The following is a 16,934-nucleotide window of genomic DNA, read 5'->3' on the forward strand; positions in this document are numbered from 1 at the left end:
TAGAAGGATTAGGCAAAAGCGAGCAAGACACAATATTTCAGCCATATTCCGCAACAACCGATTCTTCTTTAGGTCTGTTCCAAGCTCCAATAAATAGATGTGCGCTGTGCGGGAATTCAAAATTGGTCAGAGGAAAATTACAGCAAGCTTTGAGATTGAAAATGAAGTAAAAAGCCTAAAGGATAGAGGCAGAAGATTTATGAAAAAACTGGTATGGATTTTGGAGGAGAAGGCAAATGGTTTCAAGGGTACTTTATTCCCCAGCATTGACTGAAGTTGGGATTTCATGGTCAGAAAGAACCCATTATTTACTTTTATAAGTGTGCCCAGAGCAACACACCATTCTAGTGGATAACCAGCTCACTTAACCATGTTACAGTTACAAGAGAAAACTCCTGAGAGCCTTTAGCGCTAAACTAAAACTTAAGTAAAACAGACCAGTGCAAGGAATAGTATAACACAAACCCCTGAAGCATAATCTTATACCAATTTATCACCTCAAGTTACAAAATGCTACCTGCTATAATTCCAAACCCTATTCTATGACTGAATTACCACATTCAATCACATTTCATTTGAATAAAAAAAGGTTTTGAAATCTGAGCTGTAAACTCTTCATTGTTAATTACCTCCACCACCTGTATCTATTCCCGCCTACTACAGGAAGCACTAACCAACCAAATATCCCTCTGAACCATAACGCCCTTTCCCGATTGCACCATTGGTTTAGCAGGAAGAGGGCGCTTAGCAACGTTGTCAATCAAACCTGTTGCTACCGCTAGCAAGAGCAACCTCTGGGAAAGAAGGCACCTTAATGTTCACATCTTGATTGACAGAGATAATGGCAAAATATAGTGAAAAAATACCAGGATCGTGTAGAGCGGGTTAATACAAACACTTTAAGACCAAAATGGCGAGGCTCACTGCAGCAGTTACAGAGACAGGAGTGACAATTTTTCAATGTAAAGTGAATTGGAGCTGATGGAGCCAGAAACGCACCCATGAGCACTTCCTGTTTAGAATGCGGCGGCTAGCACATTAGCTATGTCCATTTATATACACAGTTTATGCTCTGAACACAGTGAGGTCTAATATAAACAAAATTAAGCATAACGTTAAGATTATATTGTTTCTCTATTGAATGAGTCGTGGGAGTAAGCGATACTTTTCTGGAGGTGACCAAAATTGATTGAACTCTTTACAGAATTGAGAGTTTCAGATGAATGCCGTTCACTATTATAGAATGCATAGGCTTAAACCACCACTGCTGTATAAGGCTGACCACATTTGCATCTAGGCCGTGTGAGCGCTCTCATGTGTCAGGTATAATAAATGATGGCATGTACATGTTGTGTCTTGTGTGTGTGGCCTATCTGCTGTTTAATGATAACAAATGACATGCAGTTTGAACTTGTGACCAGACTGGACGCAGGAGGACATATATGCTCAGGTTTACGCCAGGTCAAAAATACACTAAGACAGCAATAGAAGAACCATATTGATCCGATCCAGAACTCTACAAAATTATACCTAAGAACTAAATTAAATGAGAACTTAACTATTTTAGAGGTTCTACATTATGCAAATTTGACTCTTGCGAGATTTAAGACATTTTATAATGTTGTTACCTCATGTGTTTTGTTTCATTCACACACGTTTAACTCTATAGCGTCGGATGTTATCGCTGCCAATAGACTCACAGTTCCGGACTTTCCATTAACGTAACTCCGCAACCAATTGTGCTATCATCTAAATTCAAACGACATTTCAAAGCAGACGCACGGGACTCTTTAAATATGTTACTGTCATTACGGTAATGTGCTTACGTTGTCTCTCGAAGATGACCAATCAGAGCGCAGTTATTTGATGCATTAAAGGAAAAATAGGGATGGATGTGTAAAATAGAGGTAGTTGTGTGAAAAAGGCAGTACATGCTGATATTCCGTTTACCTTGATTTTTTTTTATGGCTGAAAAAAGAAAAAAAGTCTAGGTGAGCTATAATGGTCTATAATGCGCTCAGTTCTTAAAAGAGCCCAATGCCTCTGCTTTGAGATGCTGTTTGAATTCGATAGCACAATTGGTTGCGGAGTTACGGTAATGGAAAGTCCGCAACCGTGAGTCTATAGGCGGCGATAGCACCCAATGCTATAGGGTTAAGTGATGTCATTTAGAGGTAGTTTTCAAGTTAACAGCTACATTTAACAAATAAAAAAAATAAAAATCCGTAAACTGTTTGTAAACTAATCACCAGGTAGAAAAACTCAACTATCACGTCCTCCCTTGGTTTGAAAAATGTGTAAAAGGGCAGCACTAAGGAGACTCTAAGCTTACCACTCAGACACCACGGGGCAAAGGTAACAAAACATTGCACCAAGCTTCCTGTTTATCCATCAGCGTTTCAGCGAGAAGGCAAAACAAGTTAGTCAGCAGATGACTACACAGTGACATAAGCATAAGCCCAGCGGTCCACAGTGACATTTACAGTGAGGGCAGCTGTGTGGCCTGCCTCTGTTGTGCAACATCACCTCACCCAGACCCTTTAATTGCTATGTTATAGACAGCAGACAAGAGGCAGAGCTGTTTACACCTCTTCAACGCAGTGGGAGAGTGAGAGACTTCAGGTGAACTTCCAGCCAACACTTTTATATTTATAAAACGTAACACCAAACCAACAGAAGTAAAGTAAGATGATGCCACCTTGTTTACATGTTCTGTGTGTGTGCGCGTGTGTGTGTGTATTTTACTTATTCCTTCAGTTGTTTAATATTTGATGATTTGAGTGGATGAAAGAGCGCAGGGATTTTAAATAATTGACATTTAACAAAAAAGTCTGTACACAAATCTCATGAAAGGAGCAAATGAGGTTGCACGACTCAATGAAACCGAAAACTGAAATTGCTATTTAAAATTTAAAATCATTATTCATTTCAAAACAGGAAGACGTGTGCAAACTTTCGAAGAATACCTGACTGTTCACTGCATGCAAGTCTGTGCTACGATTTACTTTAGGAGGGAGCCTAATTTAAGATAATCGCTGTCGACTAGTAAATAAACTAATTAGAGATTAAAGGGAATCTTGGTAATATAGTTCAATGCCGTTTAATATCATGACAATATCCAAAACGGGAGTAAATTTGAAGAGTTAAAGACATTTCGCCTTTCTATTCAAGAGGAACTGTTGAACCCTTTTTTTAAGCACTACCAAAATACTCGTAGATTCTTTATTTTGCTGATCAGTGCCCTGTTATAGTAGCCTTTCCTCTGAAGGTTCACTGGTAGTTATATCGGAGCCTGCAGCAGAGATTAAAGGATGCCGGACTCACCGTGGTGGTTTTGACTCTTCCTCCGGGCTGTGTACAAGTCCAGCCAGATTTATTGACTAACAGGTCGCAACCCTCGTCCTCCAAACACGGCACCATCTCACACCACTGCCTCTTCCGAACGATGCTGGCTGCAGGGGAGACACAAGCACACAAGATTATGGTCGGGGAAAAAGATAACTGGGTGAACAAAACTGTGAAATATACTCATGTGTAGTGAGTAAAACGGCACATCTCAAAAAGACAAGTAGCATTTTGCATCATTAATAATGCCGAGCTGATGGAAGACACTCATACAACTTTAAACCCCACTTTTTACCCCAAACTCGGCATAAAAGCATGTTTTTTTTTTCATTTTGGATGTGTTTATTGCACTGAAAATCATAAAAAACCAACCTATTGTGGCTTACGTCTTCACAAACCTGACTCTTACTTGTCTCCATGTTGCTCCTTTGACCTCGCCCTATCGTGGTCTTGCTGTTTCCCGTATTTTTCCAGTGCAATTCTACAAGCATATTTTAATAATGTATAAACGTGCACTATGTTCTGCGTCCCGACCGGCCAAGGCACTGCAGACCACCGTCAATCGATCTCCTCCAAGCCGCGTCTCCCGCACAGCAAAAAATGCGTTCAGCCCGCCAAATTTACATAAATGTTCGACTGACACTACAGCGGAGCGACACCAGGACGAAGCAGCACGATCAGAGGAACTGTGAAATACGCGCAAGTCACTATTCATTAATTAAACGAGAGAGAAATGTGAGAAAATGTGAATATGCCTGTCTGAAAAAAGTGTATAAAGTGTGTGGTGAGGGGTTTTACAGCCTTCAAATATATGTAATAATTGTAAAAAATAAAGCTGACTACTGCGGATTTCGCCTATTGCGGGTTATTTTTAGAACGTAACCCCTGCGATAAACGAGGGACCACTGTAATAACAAAAACGTATGACATAAAACATATCCTTTCAATGGGGAATGTTCTGAAGTTTGGTTTTACCTTTCTACTGTATTTCCAGAAATGAATGGGCTGTTGCTTTAACCCTCTGATGCATGAATTATGAAAGCCTTGGACAAGATTTTTTTTTTTTTCAGAAGTGTTTTTATTCTTCTCAGGACATGAAACAACATTGTGAACTGCCTGTAAAAATGAATTAACTTGTGTTCTATTGTAAATATACAAACACATGTTTCTTTTTATTCTTTGAAAAACATTTCAACATTTTTTGGGAAATTTCAACACTGTATAGGTGCAATGTTTAGCCCTGAATAAGAAAACCAATCAAAAACCAACAAAATTTACTTGCAGTTACACCGACTGACCACTGAATTAACCTCAATGGAGTGTAGCAGCAGAGAGCACTCTAGAGGCTGATATGCAGCTCCACCATTTAAACCAATGAATTAAAGAGAAAGTTATGTTTTAGTAGCTGTCCACTGCAGTGACCGCTGTGCACCAGAGGGTTAAACACAAACTTTTTCCAACTTGACCATATTAATCATTATCACTGTGATTCCATATAATGATACAAACATAACTAAATAATTTGCCAATGTATTTGCAGGACTGGGTAATACAAGTGTAGCGAGATCTTGATGGGACTTTCACAACTATTAGAATTAATTGGCAAACATTTCATTGGTACATGACTGTGAATCCAAGATGGCGGATGCAAACCCCGAAATAAATAGACTCTGACAGACGACAGGCATGCGGACATGTTATGATTAAAATAGTGGAATGACAGATGGGGTAGGACAGATATGGCAAGGAATTTAACAGGAAAAATGATGGGGAAATAGATATGATAAATGCCTCGAGATACATCTAAATGGCGTGAACGGTTCGGAAAGGGAAGAGAAGATGAGATTTTCAGGTGGATGGGGTGCAATGGACTAAAGAGACAATTGAGCGATATGAGTGAGGATGGCAGAGGGAAAGATGGAGAGGAGCGAAGCCACAGAGGTGAATGGAAAGCCCCGTGATCACTCAGGTAAATAAAATCCAACGTTACAAATGTGGGTTGGCAGCTCGGCAGACATTTTTGCATTCAGCAGCGTTTCCAAAGCAGATGAAATATTCTCCCTGCTGTGTTTGGCAATTTATCCCCAAAGAGACAAGAACCACCATACATCAAATGCAACTTTATTAATCTGAAGCATCCGATTCATTTTTGCAACACAATGCTATGTGTTAAAGTAGAGGATGTCTTATTTGAGGAAAAATACCATATCCATGAAGAGCATTTTATTGGTACATTCACTCAGTATACAGGCCTACAGGCAACCATTTCGGTAATAACAGCAAGTGACAGCTATATCAGTATATTCTGGAGGTCAATATTTATCGCGCGTATAGATTTTTGTTATTTTTGAGGTAATACGAAAAGATTTGAGCTGCAGAATGTTAAAAAACGTAACTGCTGTCGCTAATTATAGCTTCATCTGCCGTTTATTTGTCGCAGCTCAGGCCTTTTTATTGATGTCGCGTATTTAGACGTGTTAACGGGGGTTATTCTGTTTTATTGTTATTGTGTCAGTGGCATAAAGTACTTTCAATATTATAGTTTATCGCAGTATTTCTCTGTAGCGATATATCCTGCTTCCAAATGTGGTATCATGACAGGCCTATCAAAAACCTATAACAATACACATCTGTCTGACTGTTTTGTAACCTAAAAGTTAGACAACAGTAAAAAGCAACTGTTGTATTGAATAAAGTGTAAATTGTGTTCTCGTGTTGTGGCGATCTGTAGTTATTGCTTGCTTACGTGCGATTAATAATTGGTGGTATCTGTGTTTTAATATCAAGTCCCGGTCCTGATATTATGAGTCAAGCCAATGTAATTCAGGGGCTTGGAAATCTTTGTTGATCCAGAGTCTAGACTTTGTTATTTTTGCGACTTAGTATCTCTATTCTATCTCTCTGCAAAAGATTGAATAAGTGTAGTTTGCTGTCAAAACACTCCATGGGTTTTGTACCTCCTCCACATTTGAACTACAGCTTTCGTGTTTTCATTGCAGGGGTTTCACTACAGGTGGGCTTATGCACTTATATAACCCCGGTTTAGACTACGAGAAAAAACATTCTGCCTTATTCTCCAAAAAGTAAACATTTTTAACTGGCCATAATGCAAATTTGGTCAGTTCCTCATCAGAGTACATTTATTTTTTTATACAGGGTTACAATTTTGAAGAAGCAATTACGAACATTCATTTGGCACATAAACATTTCAGTAAAGTGTTTATGAGATGAAATGCAAATAAAATCACCAGCTACAAAAAAAAAAAACAATATGCACACGATAATTAAGTACATAAATAGTGTGAAGCGGACCAAGCTTCCAAATACAATTATATCCAAGGACTATGCAATTACAACAAACCAGGAGCTAATATAAAGACATAAACCTCACCACAGCATAGATGTACTACACTACTATTGTGTACTTGGGATCTTCAAGGTATATATAGTTGTATGGAGTAGGAGTTGCTTGTTGCAGTAAGTGTTAAAAAAGTTGTATTCAGGTATTTCAACTATAATAACTGAATGATAAGGACCACCGTTAAAGCAATGAACAACTCAAAACACAACAATTCATCTTTTAAATGCCCAAAGTCCCCCCAAAAACAGGTTACTGAACTGCATCTAGTTTCATGCATTGTGGTCTACAGCAGCAATGGACAGCCCCGTAGGCTCAAATGAATGTAGCATGTACATTTCTATCTTATATGTGTATGTGTGTGTGAGTGTTGTCTTGTGGTGATGCTGAGTCTCTTAAAAAAGATGCAATGCCCTGTTCCATATCGATAAATCTGCTCTGGGGGCACACTCACGAGCAGCCATAACCTTGCATATGGATCATCAGCAGGCACACTACACTGTTATTATCTCCATAAAACAACATCTATATATCAAGCCATGAAATATGTATAGCCTCCCAAGCGCTACACCGCTAAATAATAAAAGTGCCATGAGCACAGTGTCAGCACAGTTAAGTCACAGAGCCAAATTGACACTAGTGTAAAGTATTATTATTGTTGAGTGCTTTCTGCTGACAAGCTACTTGAGGTTGAATTACTTTCTATGGCGCGCCTCACGGCCGGCGCTACTAACAGCCTAAAACGTATATGGCTTTGACCTTGAGGCTGTGCAAGGAAGAACGTGTTTTCACAAAAAGGATAATATTATTATTCAAATCGGTTTGTCAAATAGCTTACTCTGACACTTTTTGTATACGCAACACCTATAAGAAGAGATTGTACTATAGAAATATATCAATAGGTTGTGTCATGTGGGGCTGGCATAGAGTCGTAGTGAATACATCAAATGGCTTTTTCCTTACAGGCTTAGTATTTTATTTTATTTATTTATTTATTTATTATGCAAAACTGAATATAGAGTGTTTTCCAGGGAAGTACTTGGGTCAGCATTATTTTGTTCATGTAAAACTGTTCAAAATTATACACAGCACTATTTATTTTATTTTATTTTTTAAGATCCACTGTTTGTGCAACAAGTGGCTTTCAAATCCAGACACTGAGGTAATGTCATAGAGCAGTTCCCCTTTCCCGCTTGTCGACATATACAACATATTTATTATTCACATTTGTTCTGTTTGTCTGAATGTGACTTGTAGAGTATGGCAATGATGAAGACAAATTTCCATTTTATGTTAATCCAAAGGACAAGAAGTTGCTAGGTGTCTGATTTACAACCAGTGCGATATGTCCTCAGTTGTAAGTGCCGCATAGACACAAGCAGATGTAAAGCAGCGTTTGCAAATGAAAAATGGAAGCGGAGAGGCAGGAGAGAAAATTAGAGGACATATTGAACACACACCATTCTTGTGGTGAAAGGAAAAACTTGTCAGATGTAATAGCCTGCGGTCTAGTTCTATTCACAAGAAAATTTTTCTCCATTCCTAATACAATCCATTATTCTAAATGCATCAAATGAATGTTGTCGGCAAGGTCATTCCAGCGTTTTCTAAAAGGGTTTGTTTTGCCTCTGAATTGCAATCCACTGCAGTGACCCTCGGCTGATGAAGACGTAGAGCAGTATTTGGTAAATAAAAGTAATGAAGAAAAAACAGCGAGGGCTTATCACTGCTTAATTGTATGAATCTATTTGTCCCAGCCTGTAAACAACATTTTCAGACGTTTAAATCTCTGACATACAAACAGACATATTATGGCACCTTTATTTTAATGTATGATGGAATCTGCCGTAAATCGCACGTTTAAGGTGTTTTTTACACATATATAACACCTCCCACAGTGTAGATGATTTAAACTGTGTCCTGTCTCATTGCACTGGCAGCTGAGCCGGTAAAGCCTGTGCCTGCAGGCCTCTGTTACTTGGCCAGGTTGTCCAAACCATACTGATTTTCACAAAATTGCAGCAAAATTAAACAAAAGCACACAGCTGCTTGGGCACAAATGGAAGTGTTTTAATATGTTTTGGCAAAGTGGGTTCTTGTGATAAGGTGGAAAAAACGCAATCAAGCAACAGTGAAAACGCAATCATGATTATAACACAGAAATCATTTAATATGTTTCTATTTTCAACAAACGTGGCAAATTGTTATTAATTCTATGCCACTGTTTGAGTGGAATAGAGGAATCACACATCGCACACACATCACACACACACATCACATACACACCACTTGCTTTCCCAAAGACAATGAAACATAAAAAAATATATAAAATCTTCAAAGTAGTTACTAAATATCCTCTTAAGGTTATTTCTTTTTCTTTCCTTTTTCACCACACTGTGCACAAGTTCTCGAGTCTGTTGGCACCATTTTATTAAACTTTTGAAATAGGTCCTGGATCCAACTCGCACTCAATCTCAAATCGCACATAATCTACCGTTAGGGTGAATTAAACTTAAGACTTCTAGAATGGAGGAATAATGAGCAAAGCAATAAAACAAACTCCATGGAGCAGATAATATAACGATTACTTTCATCCTCTATATGTGGGAGGAAATAAAAAAAAAACATAACACGCAGGCCTATAGGCGCAAATAAAGTTCCCTGGAAACGCATTTGTTGCTATGTCGTCGCTATGTCGAACTTATCAGCATCAGCGGGAGATAAGGAAGGACTCAAAAAGCACAGAATATTATTACACCCTCCAAAGGACACTTATCTGCGCGGCAAATGGTACATCAGCCCCATGTCAACAGCCAACATCTGAACCTAATACAGTCTGTCTGAAAGCAAGGCCGGCCTGAGGAATGGCAATGGCGAGATACGCTAGTGTGGGAGCCGCTACAGTGAAGGCAACAGAATGGACCTATAGATAGACGAGATCTACAGTAATAAATGGGCAAAGGCCTCATATGAGATGGTGTTTAGATAAGACACGAGCAGATAATTACACTCGATCTGATATGAGGGGGTGAGTGCAAAGTCAGCACAAAGACAACAGCCCGTGCGGACGCTGGATGCTAGATATTATGGGAAGATTGGGCAGTTATTTTGACGGATTAACTCCTTCAGTGATTGGAAGTGCCATAGTGTCAAATGAAAACAAATGTCATAACCCTAATAATACACGTCCAATCCAACTGGGCCATTGCAGATCTGAAAAGCTATTCATCACGATGCCGACCGGGCTGAGATTACACGGAACCAATAATTGTCTGAAATGTAGTGGAAGTATGCGGTCCGATTATGCAGAATCAACTTTTCAGAGCGTTTAACCGCGTTGTAGTTGTTGCCGCTTCTCATTTACCCTCTGTAAGTTGGTTTTTGGAGTGATTCGTGCATGTTTGAGCAGTCTTTAATTGCTTATTTTCAAGACGCTATGTTGTCGACGAAGGCGTGTTTTCAACGCCACCGGCATACACCCACTGCTCTCTGCTTACTTCGTTCTTTAGTTTTATTTTCTCAATCGATGATACACATAGGATTTGGCAGCGTCGCGTAGTCGTTTTGGTACAAATGAAAAAAAAAAACCCTGCTACTTGCTAATGCGATCTGCGGCTTTCCGTAGGAGGGACCGACAGCTACTCTCTTTGTCATGATGACGTTTACGGCGAGGTCAACTCCTGCAGCTTTCGAACACGGACATTAGCGGACTTGCCTCTTTTATTAAGTTGTTTGAGATGAATATTGTGATGTAATATGTGCAAATTGCAACATAACGATCCATGGGTGTCATAGATTATAAATATATAGCAGACACAAGCACAATAGGTCTTTTTTTTTACGATTTTCTAATAAATTCCATAGCAAAAACATGGTTTCATTAAGCTGATAAGTTTTGAATAAAGTACATGCAGATCCTTCTTTTGCATCTCAACTTAAAATGCTTTCTGTACAATACTCAATATAAACTCTGCCATGAAAAGCACTGAAGCTGCTCATTCAATTTGAAAATGTTTTGTGAAACGTAGACAACCCGCTATCCAAAACCATTCTTTACATCCAGTGGTGAGACTTCACCTTTGCCTCGCCGTTACTATTTAATTGAAGGCCTGTAATAGCACGTCAAAGGTGAATGAGTCAAATAGCCTTTAGAGCTCATCTCCCATTCAACATGACTGCTGCTTTGTGCCTTTCTGCCTTCATTTGGTGCATTTAATGGACAAATTATGAAAAGGAATGTTTCTCATTACAGGAGAAATGAACGCTATTTTAGATGTAGTAAAAGGAGCAAACACATGACCAGACCAATGTGTTATAGGTTATTTTTTCCAATTGCAGTATAATGATTACTGCTACATTATTTTAGTTGTAAACCGCGAGATTAAACATATTTAACCCAACATGTATGACCTAGAATTTTAAACTATGGATAGAACTAAGACAGACAACAGACAACTTTCTTAAACATTCAAAATGCAACTTTTGAGTAAACAAATGATATGGTAACACTATTATAACATGATTAAAAGCTCATAAAAAGTCTATGTTATATGTTTAGCTTATTACTATCACACCCCAGAGTTAACATCAGCATTCATTGATAGTAGGAATTGGTGGGTGTCTAATGGACATCAGAATTAAACAGTAAAATACATTTCCTGAGAGTAGCACAGTACATCACAGGTAATATATGGAGCAAGAATAGAACAACGACTATGTGCATCATATGAACTGTATTCTGTAGACATTTGATGTATGTCATCAAAAGACACGGCCTAAAGGGCACATGCTAAATAAAGACAAAGAAGAAAAAGCATTAGCACTGCACTGACTCTGGGCTGTCCTTTTCCCAACAAAGTCAAATATATTGTCTGGAAACTGCTCAGAATGCCATTAGAGTTCTTAATCATGGAGATTTCTTACATGGCTGTTTTCCTCAGATCTGCTGGGGGCTTCGTGAGCTATCTGTAATGTGGTAGTGTGGATGTTGATCTGAACCTTCAGGGATTTAGCGGGGAATAGGAGAGAGCTAAGTGTTAACTCAAAGAAGAGAAATAAATCCTCTGATTCTGCAATGTTCTGCTGTCTTTCTACATGTTCTTCTGTAGGTCACTTCATTTCCATAAAGAAAAATGATAAATATATAAATACAAATAAATAAATATGTGTGTTAAAAATCTCATTCATCTCTTGAAGATCTGAAATCAAATGCAAAATAGCATTTATGTTTCTTTTACAGACAATTATGAAGACAGAATTTGGAGTTTTAACACTATTTTTCTGTCTGTGCATCTATTCTTTTCCAGTCTTTTATGTTTGACCCCTTTCCGCTCCCTCCTCCTTGTGAGTCCCTCCCTCTCCACATGTGTTTCCTCTTCACCTCTTTTCCCTCCTTGTTCTTTCCAGTCTATTGCTCCAGCTGATTTTCATAAGATTATTCCACTCGTTTGGTGCCCTTGATGAGTATCTGTTCACTAAAAGCTGTCAAGTTCTTTTTGAAAAAGCCCGGGGTTTTGGTGCAGTGAATTTGTGTCCCAAATAGCAGCTCTGTTCTCATGAAACTTCAAGAGATAGAAATAATGAGATAGCCTGCTGACTGACATTTCCAGACCTCAGTGTCTTTGAGCATATGCACAGACACCTAATATCTTACTCCTAGTGCACATAAAATATATTATCCACAGCCATTATCCAGGGGATCTGAGCTACACTTTAAAACTGTGATATTAAAAGAAAGCTTTTAAATGATCAAACTGCAGAGGGGGGGTTTGAAATGTGATTTCTCCCTGCTCAAAGTTTCTAAAAGCACAGATAAGTGCCTCACACTTGTTAGATGTGCTAAATGAGCATTCCAAGGAGATGATAATGGTGCGTTCAGTGCGTTCATAATATCTATTTTATACTTACTATAGTCTGTTACTACAAAAATATTTCATGGTTACAGTTTACTTATTACTATGGATTGTTTGTTGTGTTTGTTTATGGGAGCAGCCCTGTATTTTACATTATGAGCTATATAAAATAATGTATTGTATGTGTGCAAAAATAGTGCATGCATACAACTGGTCAACACACAGAAGTGATACACAGCTGCATGCATTTTAAAGTAATGCACATATCCATAGGGAACCTCATTGTATTTGTATAAATACTCATGCATGTGAGCCACTATATGAAATGCTTTGCTACAAATCAACTCCCCTTCCTTCAGTTTCAGTTCTAGTGTATTAATCTGGTTCATTAGTGGTAGACAAAGGCTCTGTTATCAGAAAAAGGCAGCCATGTTTCTGTCAACGTGTTGCTTACCAAAGTGTGGTGGAAGTGTGAAATGCCTTTAGTATTTCAGTCCATTATGAATTGAATCCACTCTTATTATGGCCATTACATGTACCACCAATCAGAGTTCTATTTATTATGGTGTTTCATATATATTTTTTGTTTTAGTTATCCAACAATGTGTGAGAGTAATATATTTGTCAGTTTTCATTACTACATTCACAGAGTTAGAAGTTCATATAGAATTAAAAAGAGGTCTAGATTTATTGTGTGCCTTGTCTCCAGGGTAACTATAGACACGATATCTCCTGCAGCCTTTGTTCCACTGGTGCCATTATGGAGCTAACAGGCAGCTGGTTTGGTGTGCTGTTGCTATGGGCTTGACTCCCGCAGCTCCCTGTACCTACGTATGTGTGTATGTGTGTGTGTGCATGTTAGCGTACTGCCAGGACTAGCTCATATCGTTCGTCCACAGACATTTCCTGACATTTCGCAGGCAGTCCCTGATTTGCAGACCCATTCACACATACAAAACATACATCCCACTAGTGTATAAGAGCGGAGAGCAGAGCGGAGGAGAGCCCAAAGGCAGCAGGACCAGGAAAATGTCAGTGCAAACAGGAGTCAGAGGGAGATCATTTAGACCTGTCTACAGAGACAGTTGCTACACCACGAGCCAACGCTGAAGTCTGTCATATATAGCATACCAAGAAGAACCGAGATTATGTACTCACTGGAGGAAAGGATATTCATAGGCTACTCAAAAACAAACTTTGGTTAAGTTCACTATACAAAAGTGACATCTTGGCATGAAAGTGGTCCTTTGAATAATTTCCTTGATTGATCAGTAGAACAGCCAACATTGTATTACCTCACTTCACAAAGGACTTGACATTTTAATACTGTAATTTCCAACCACACAAATGAACAAAGTTACAAAGCTTCAACTTCACTTTTTTGTGAAATTGATTTCACAGCAAAGAAAACAGAGAAATAGAAGAATATTTACTATAAGATCGATCTAAAACAGACAACAGGGCTAACATCAACAAGGCTGAGCAGCAATGTGGAGTATGACCATTAAAAAGTAAGTAAATTCCGACTCTGATTTAAGGAATAATGCAGTGCTTATATCTATTGCTATTGCTAATGTGCGTTATAATGTACATATATGTATCAGACGACCCCGCTTTCGACATAAATATCATTGGCTGAGCAGTCAAATCCACTGATCCACAGGTTGGCGGTGCGATTCCAGCTCCCACAGATGAGTGATATCATTGCGTCCTTGAGCAAGACACTTAACCCACCCTGATGTAAAGTATCAAGGAGTGACTGCCCTGAAGGTGGAAAAGTGCTACATAAAACCATAAATTGTCGTGATAGAGCCAGTCCAAAGCTTAGATACTGTAAAAGAATTGATTAAGTAATGATTGAAACATACATAATTAACTTAAACTAATTCATGTAACAAATGCAACAAAGTTTTGCGTATCAGAACAACTACTACAGATTGAAAATAGTTCCTAACAGCTACATCCTGATAAACAAAATCCCTATGGTTCCATGGCGGTCCCCCTGTCTGCAGTGTCTCTGTGTGTAATCTGTATGTGTTGTATTGATCTACGGGGGGGCACAGCGAAGGTTTGTCACCGATACAAGACTCCCTCCTACAAATCTATACGCAGTCATAGATTCACACATGCACGCTTCCTCACAGCTCTCCCACTCAGGTGTAGAGGCGGGCCATATGTACTGCACCCCTCTGCACGCTCCCGCTGCTACGATAAATAGTCATATACAGCTAGAAATACAGTATGTTAGGAAGAAATGTTGAAGGAAAGTTGAAGGTAAAATCACCATATGGGACACCGCTGTTCGCCTTTATAATAACTCCAGCTTCATTATCCTTATTAAAGCGTGAACAAAGACATCATTGACAAGGAACACATAGTTTAATAGGAATGATTCAGGGTTAGTAATGACTTAATTCAGAGGTTAGTTTGCTTTGTTCATGCTTTATTAAGTCTAATGAAACTATAGCTTCTTTATTGTGCCATTTAGGGAAACTGGAGTCATTTACAACTTATAATTACGCCTCTCAAACAAAATATTATTCATACTTTCTGTAAAAAAAAAGTCAAATAGGAAGCATTAACATAGACTCAGTCACAGGCATTAAACCGTAACCGTAAAAGCCCTGCTGACAACTTCTAATCTACATCTATTTGGTGAGATGTTTTCGCTTCTTACAACATGCATTCTTACTGTGAGTGGGTTTGCCTCTCCACAGATCTGACCAGTAACTTAGTAGCGTCAGCGTTTGTGTCTTGAATGAGAAAGATACATTTATGTCACACTGTTGCTACACGGGCAGCAGTAGCTCAGTTAGCTATAGGACATCCAAAAAAAAATAAAAATAAATCAACCACTGCGCATAGTTTCAAATTGGCCTAAAGTCAAAGTGGAAACAGTTAGACGAGTGTCATTTTCGTTCTTATATAACAATACCATGAAATCACAATCAGCAGATATTTCACACAGCACCACTGATTAGAAGCGTATTTACACAATGTTTCCAGTTGTGCGTTGCGTGACGATTTTGGCCTAAATCGAGTCATTTGTGTAAAACTGTTGTTTGCTCTCCCAGTTCTTATCAGCGGCTGAGTGAAGCGGGACTAAACCGCGAGTGAGTGTCCGCCGCATCACGTCGCTTTCACTCTATCCGTGCGGTCTGACGGGAGCTGCCTTTGTGACGCGGGCTTCTTTAACGAAGGTGACTATGTTGAAGCTAATGCTAAACGACACAGTGACATAGTTAGCATAAGTGGAGCACTGCCTCGCGGCGCCAAACAGAAATAAACACAAGGATATAATTGGTTTGCGTATTGTGGAAGGTGTGTGTGTGTGTTTACTAATAAAGGCAGTGCAGCTGGTAGTGTAGACCTTTCCTCCAGCCAAAGACGGGTAGTAATAAGTTACATTTATTGTAGTAGTAAAATGTTTCACCTCTACTTTTTATTACATAACCCCCGCAAAGTTTTTTAGGAAAGTTCATTTGAGATTTTTTATGGGAAAAATACACATCTAAGAATACATTGTACCTTCTACAGCTTATTCAGGGCCACAGTTTGCTTTGCAGTGATACACCCAAGCCAGCCGAGAGACATAGCACCTCCGGCATGTCCTAAAACAAAAACGTGCCTCAAAAGACATCCATTTTTACTTGTCAGATATGGAGGAGCAGCAGCTATACTCCAAGCTCCTTACAAATTAACATAACGCTTTGAAGTTGCGATGGAAGTTGTATCACATAACTGTAGCAAGCCTGAAAGCATGATTTCTGTTATAATTGAATCTCTTTGCTCTTCAACCTTGTGTTAAATACCGTGTACTAGAGACGCTGAGATGAACTTTTCTCTCAGTTTCTCACTGCAACCAACTGCTTAGATATTCGCTGCAGCTAGTATGTATATACCTGTGGCAAGAGACCTTTGTAACCCATCTTTTCAGGGACTGCAAGCAATTCAATATTTCTGTAGCATATTCCACCTTCCTGTAAGCAGTTAAAGGTATATCCATTTATGGCCTTGTACGGGCAGTATGTAAAATGAGTTTGAGTCCATATAGGTCCAGGGTACTATTGATAGTACGTTTCTCAGCGTGTAAGTTCTTCTTTGTAATGCAACACATGTGCCTGCTGTCTATACCTTCATGCATCTGATCAGATTAAAACTTTCAACTCCCTACATGGTTTTGCAATCACTTCCTTCACAATTACTCAATAGGCATTCACATTGCAGTAGGCGTAAAAAAACAAAACAAAACACAATTTAGCTGATGGTGCCTGGACCTACCCTGCAGCATCCTTTAATTCCTGGATGTTGAGAATTCTTGTCTCTTTAGCCTTATTGACCTCTACATCCAAGCTAATCCTCCTTAAATTATGCATAAC

General features: G+C 38.9%; 1 protein-coding gene across 2 annotated transcripts in view; it reads right to left on the minus strand.

The window, feature by feature from the left end:
- Window positions 1-16,934, minus strand: part of tafa5a (TAFA chemokine like family member 5a) — a 217,133-nt gene that overhangs the window by 23,417 nt on the left and 176,782 nt on the right. For both annotated transcript variants that reach the window (XM_033990385.2, XM_033990384.2), the window contains exon 3: window positions 3,325-3,452. In XM_033990385.2, the coding sequence (XP_033846276.1) occupies window positions 3,325-3,452 (128 nt within the window). The remainder of the gene's footprint in view (window positions 1-3,324; window positions 3,453-16,934) is intronic.

This window comes from Periophthalmus magnuspinnatus, chromosome 23 (assembly GCF_009829125.3).
Source record: "Periophthalmus magnuspinnatus isolate fPerMag1 chromosome 23, fPerMag1.2.pri, whole genome shotgun sequence".
NCBI lineage: Eukaryota > Metazoa > Chordata > Actinopteri > Gobiiformes > Gobiidae > Periophthalmus > Periophthalmus magnuspinnatus.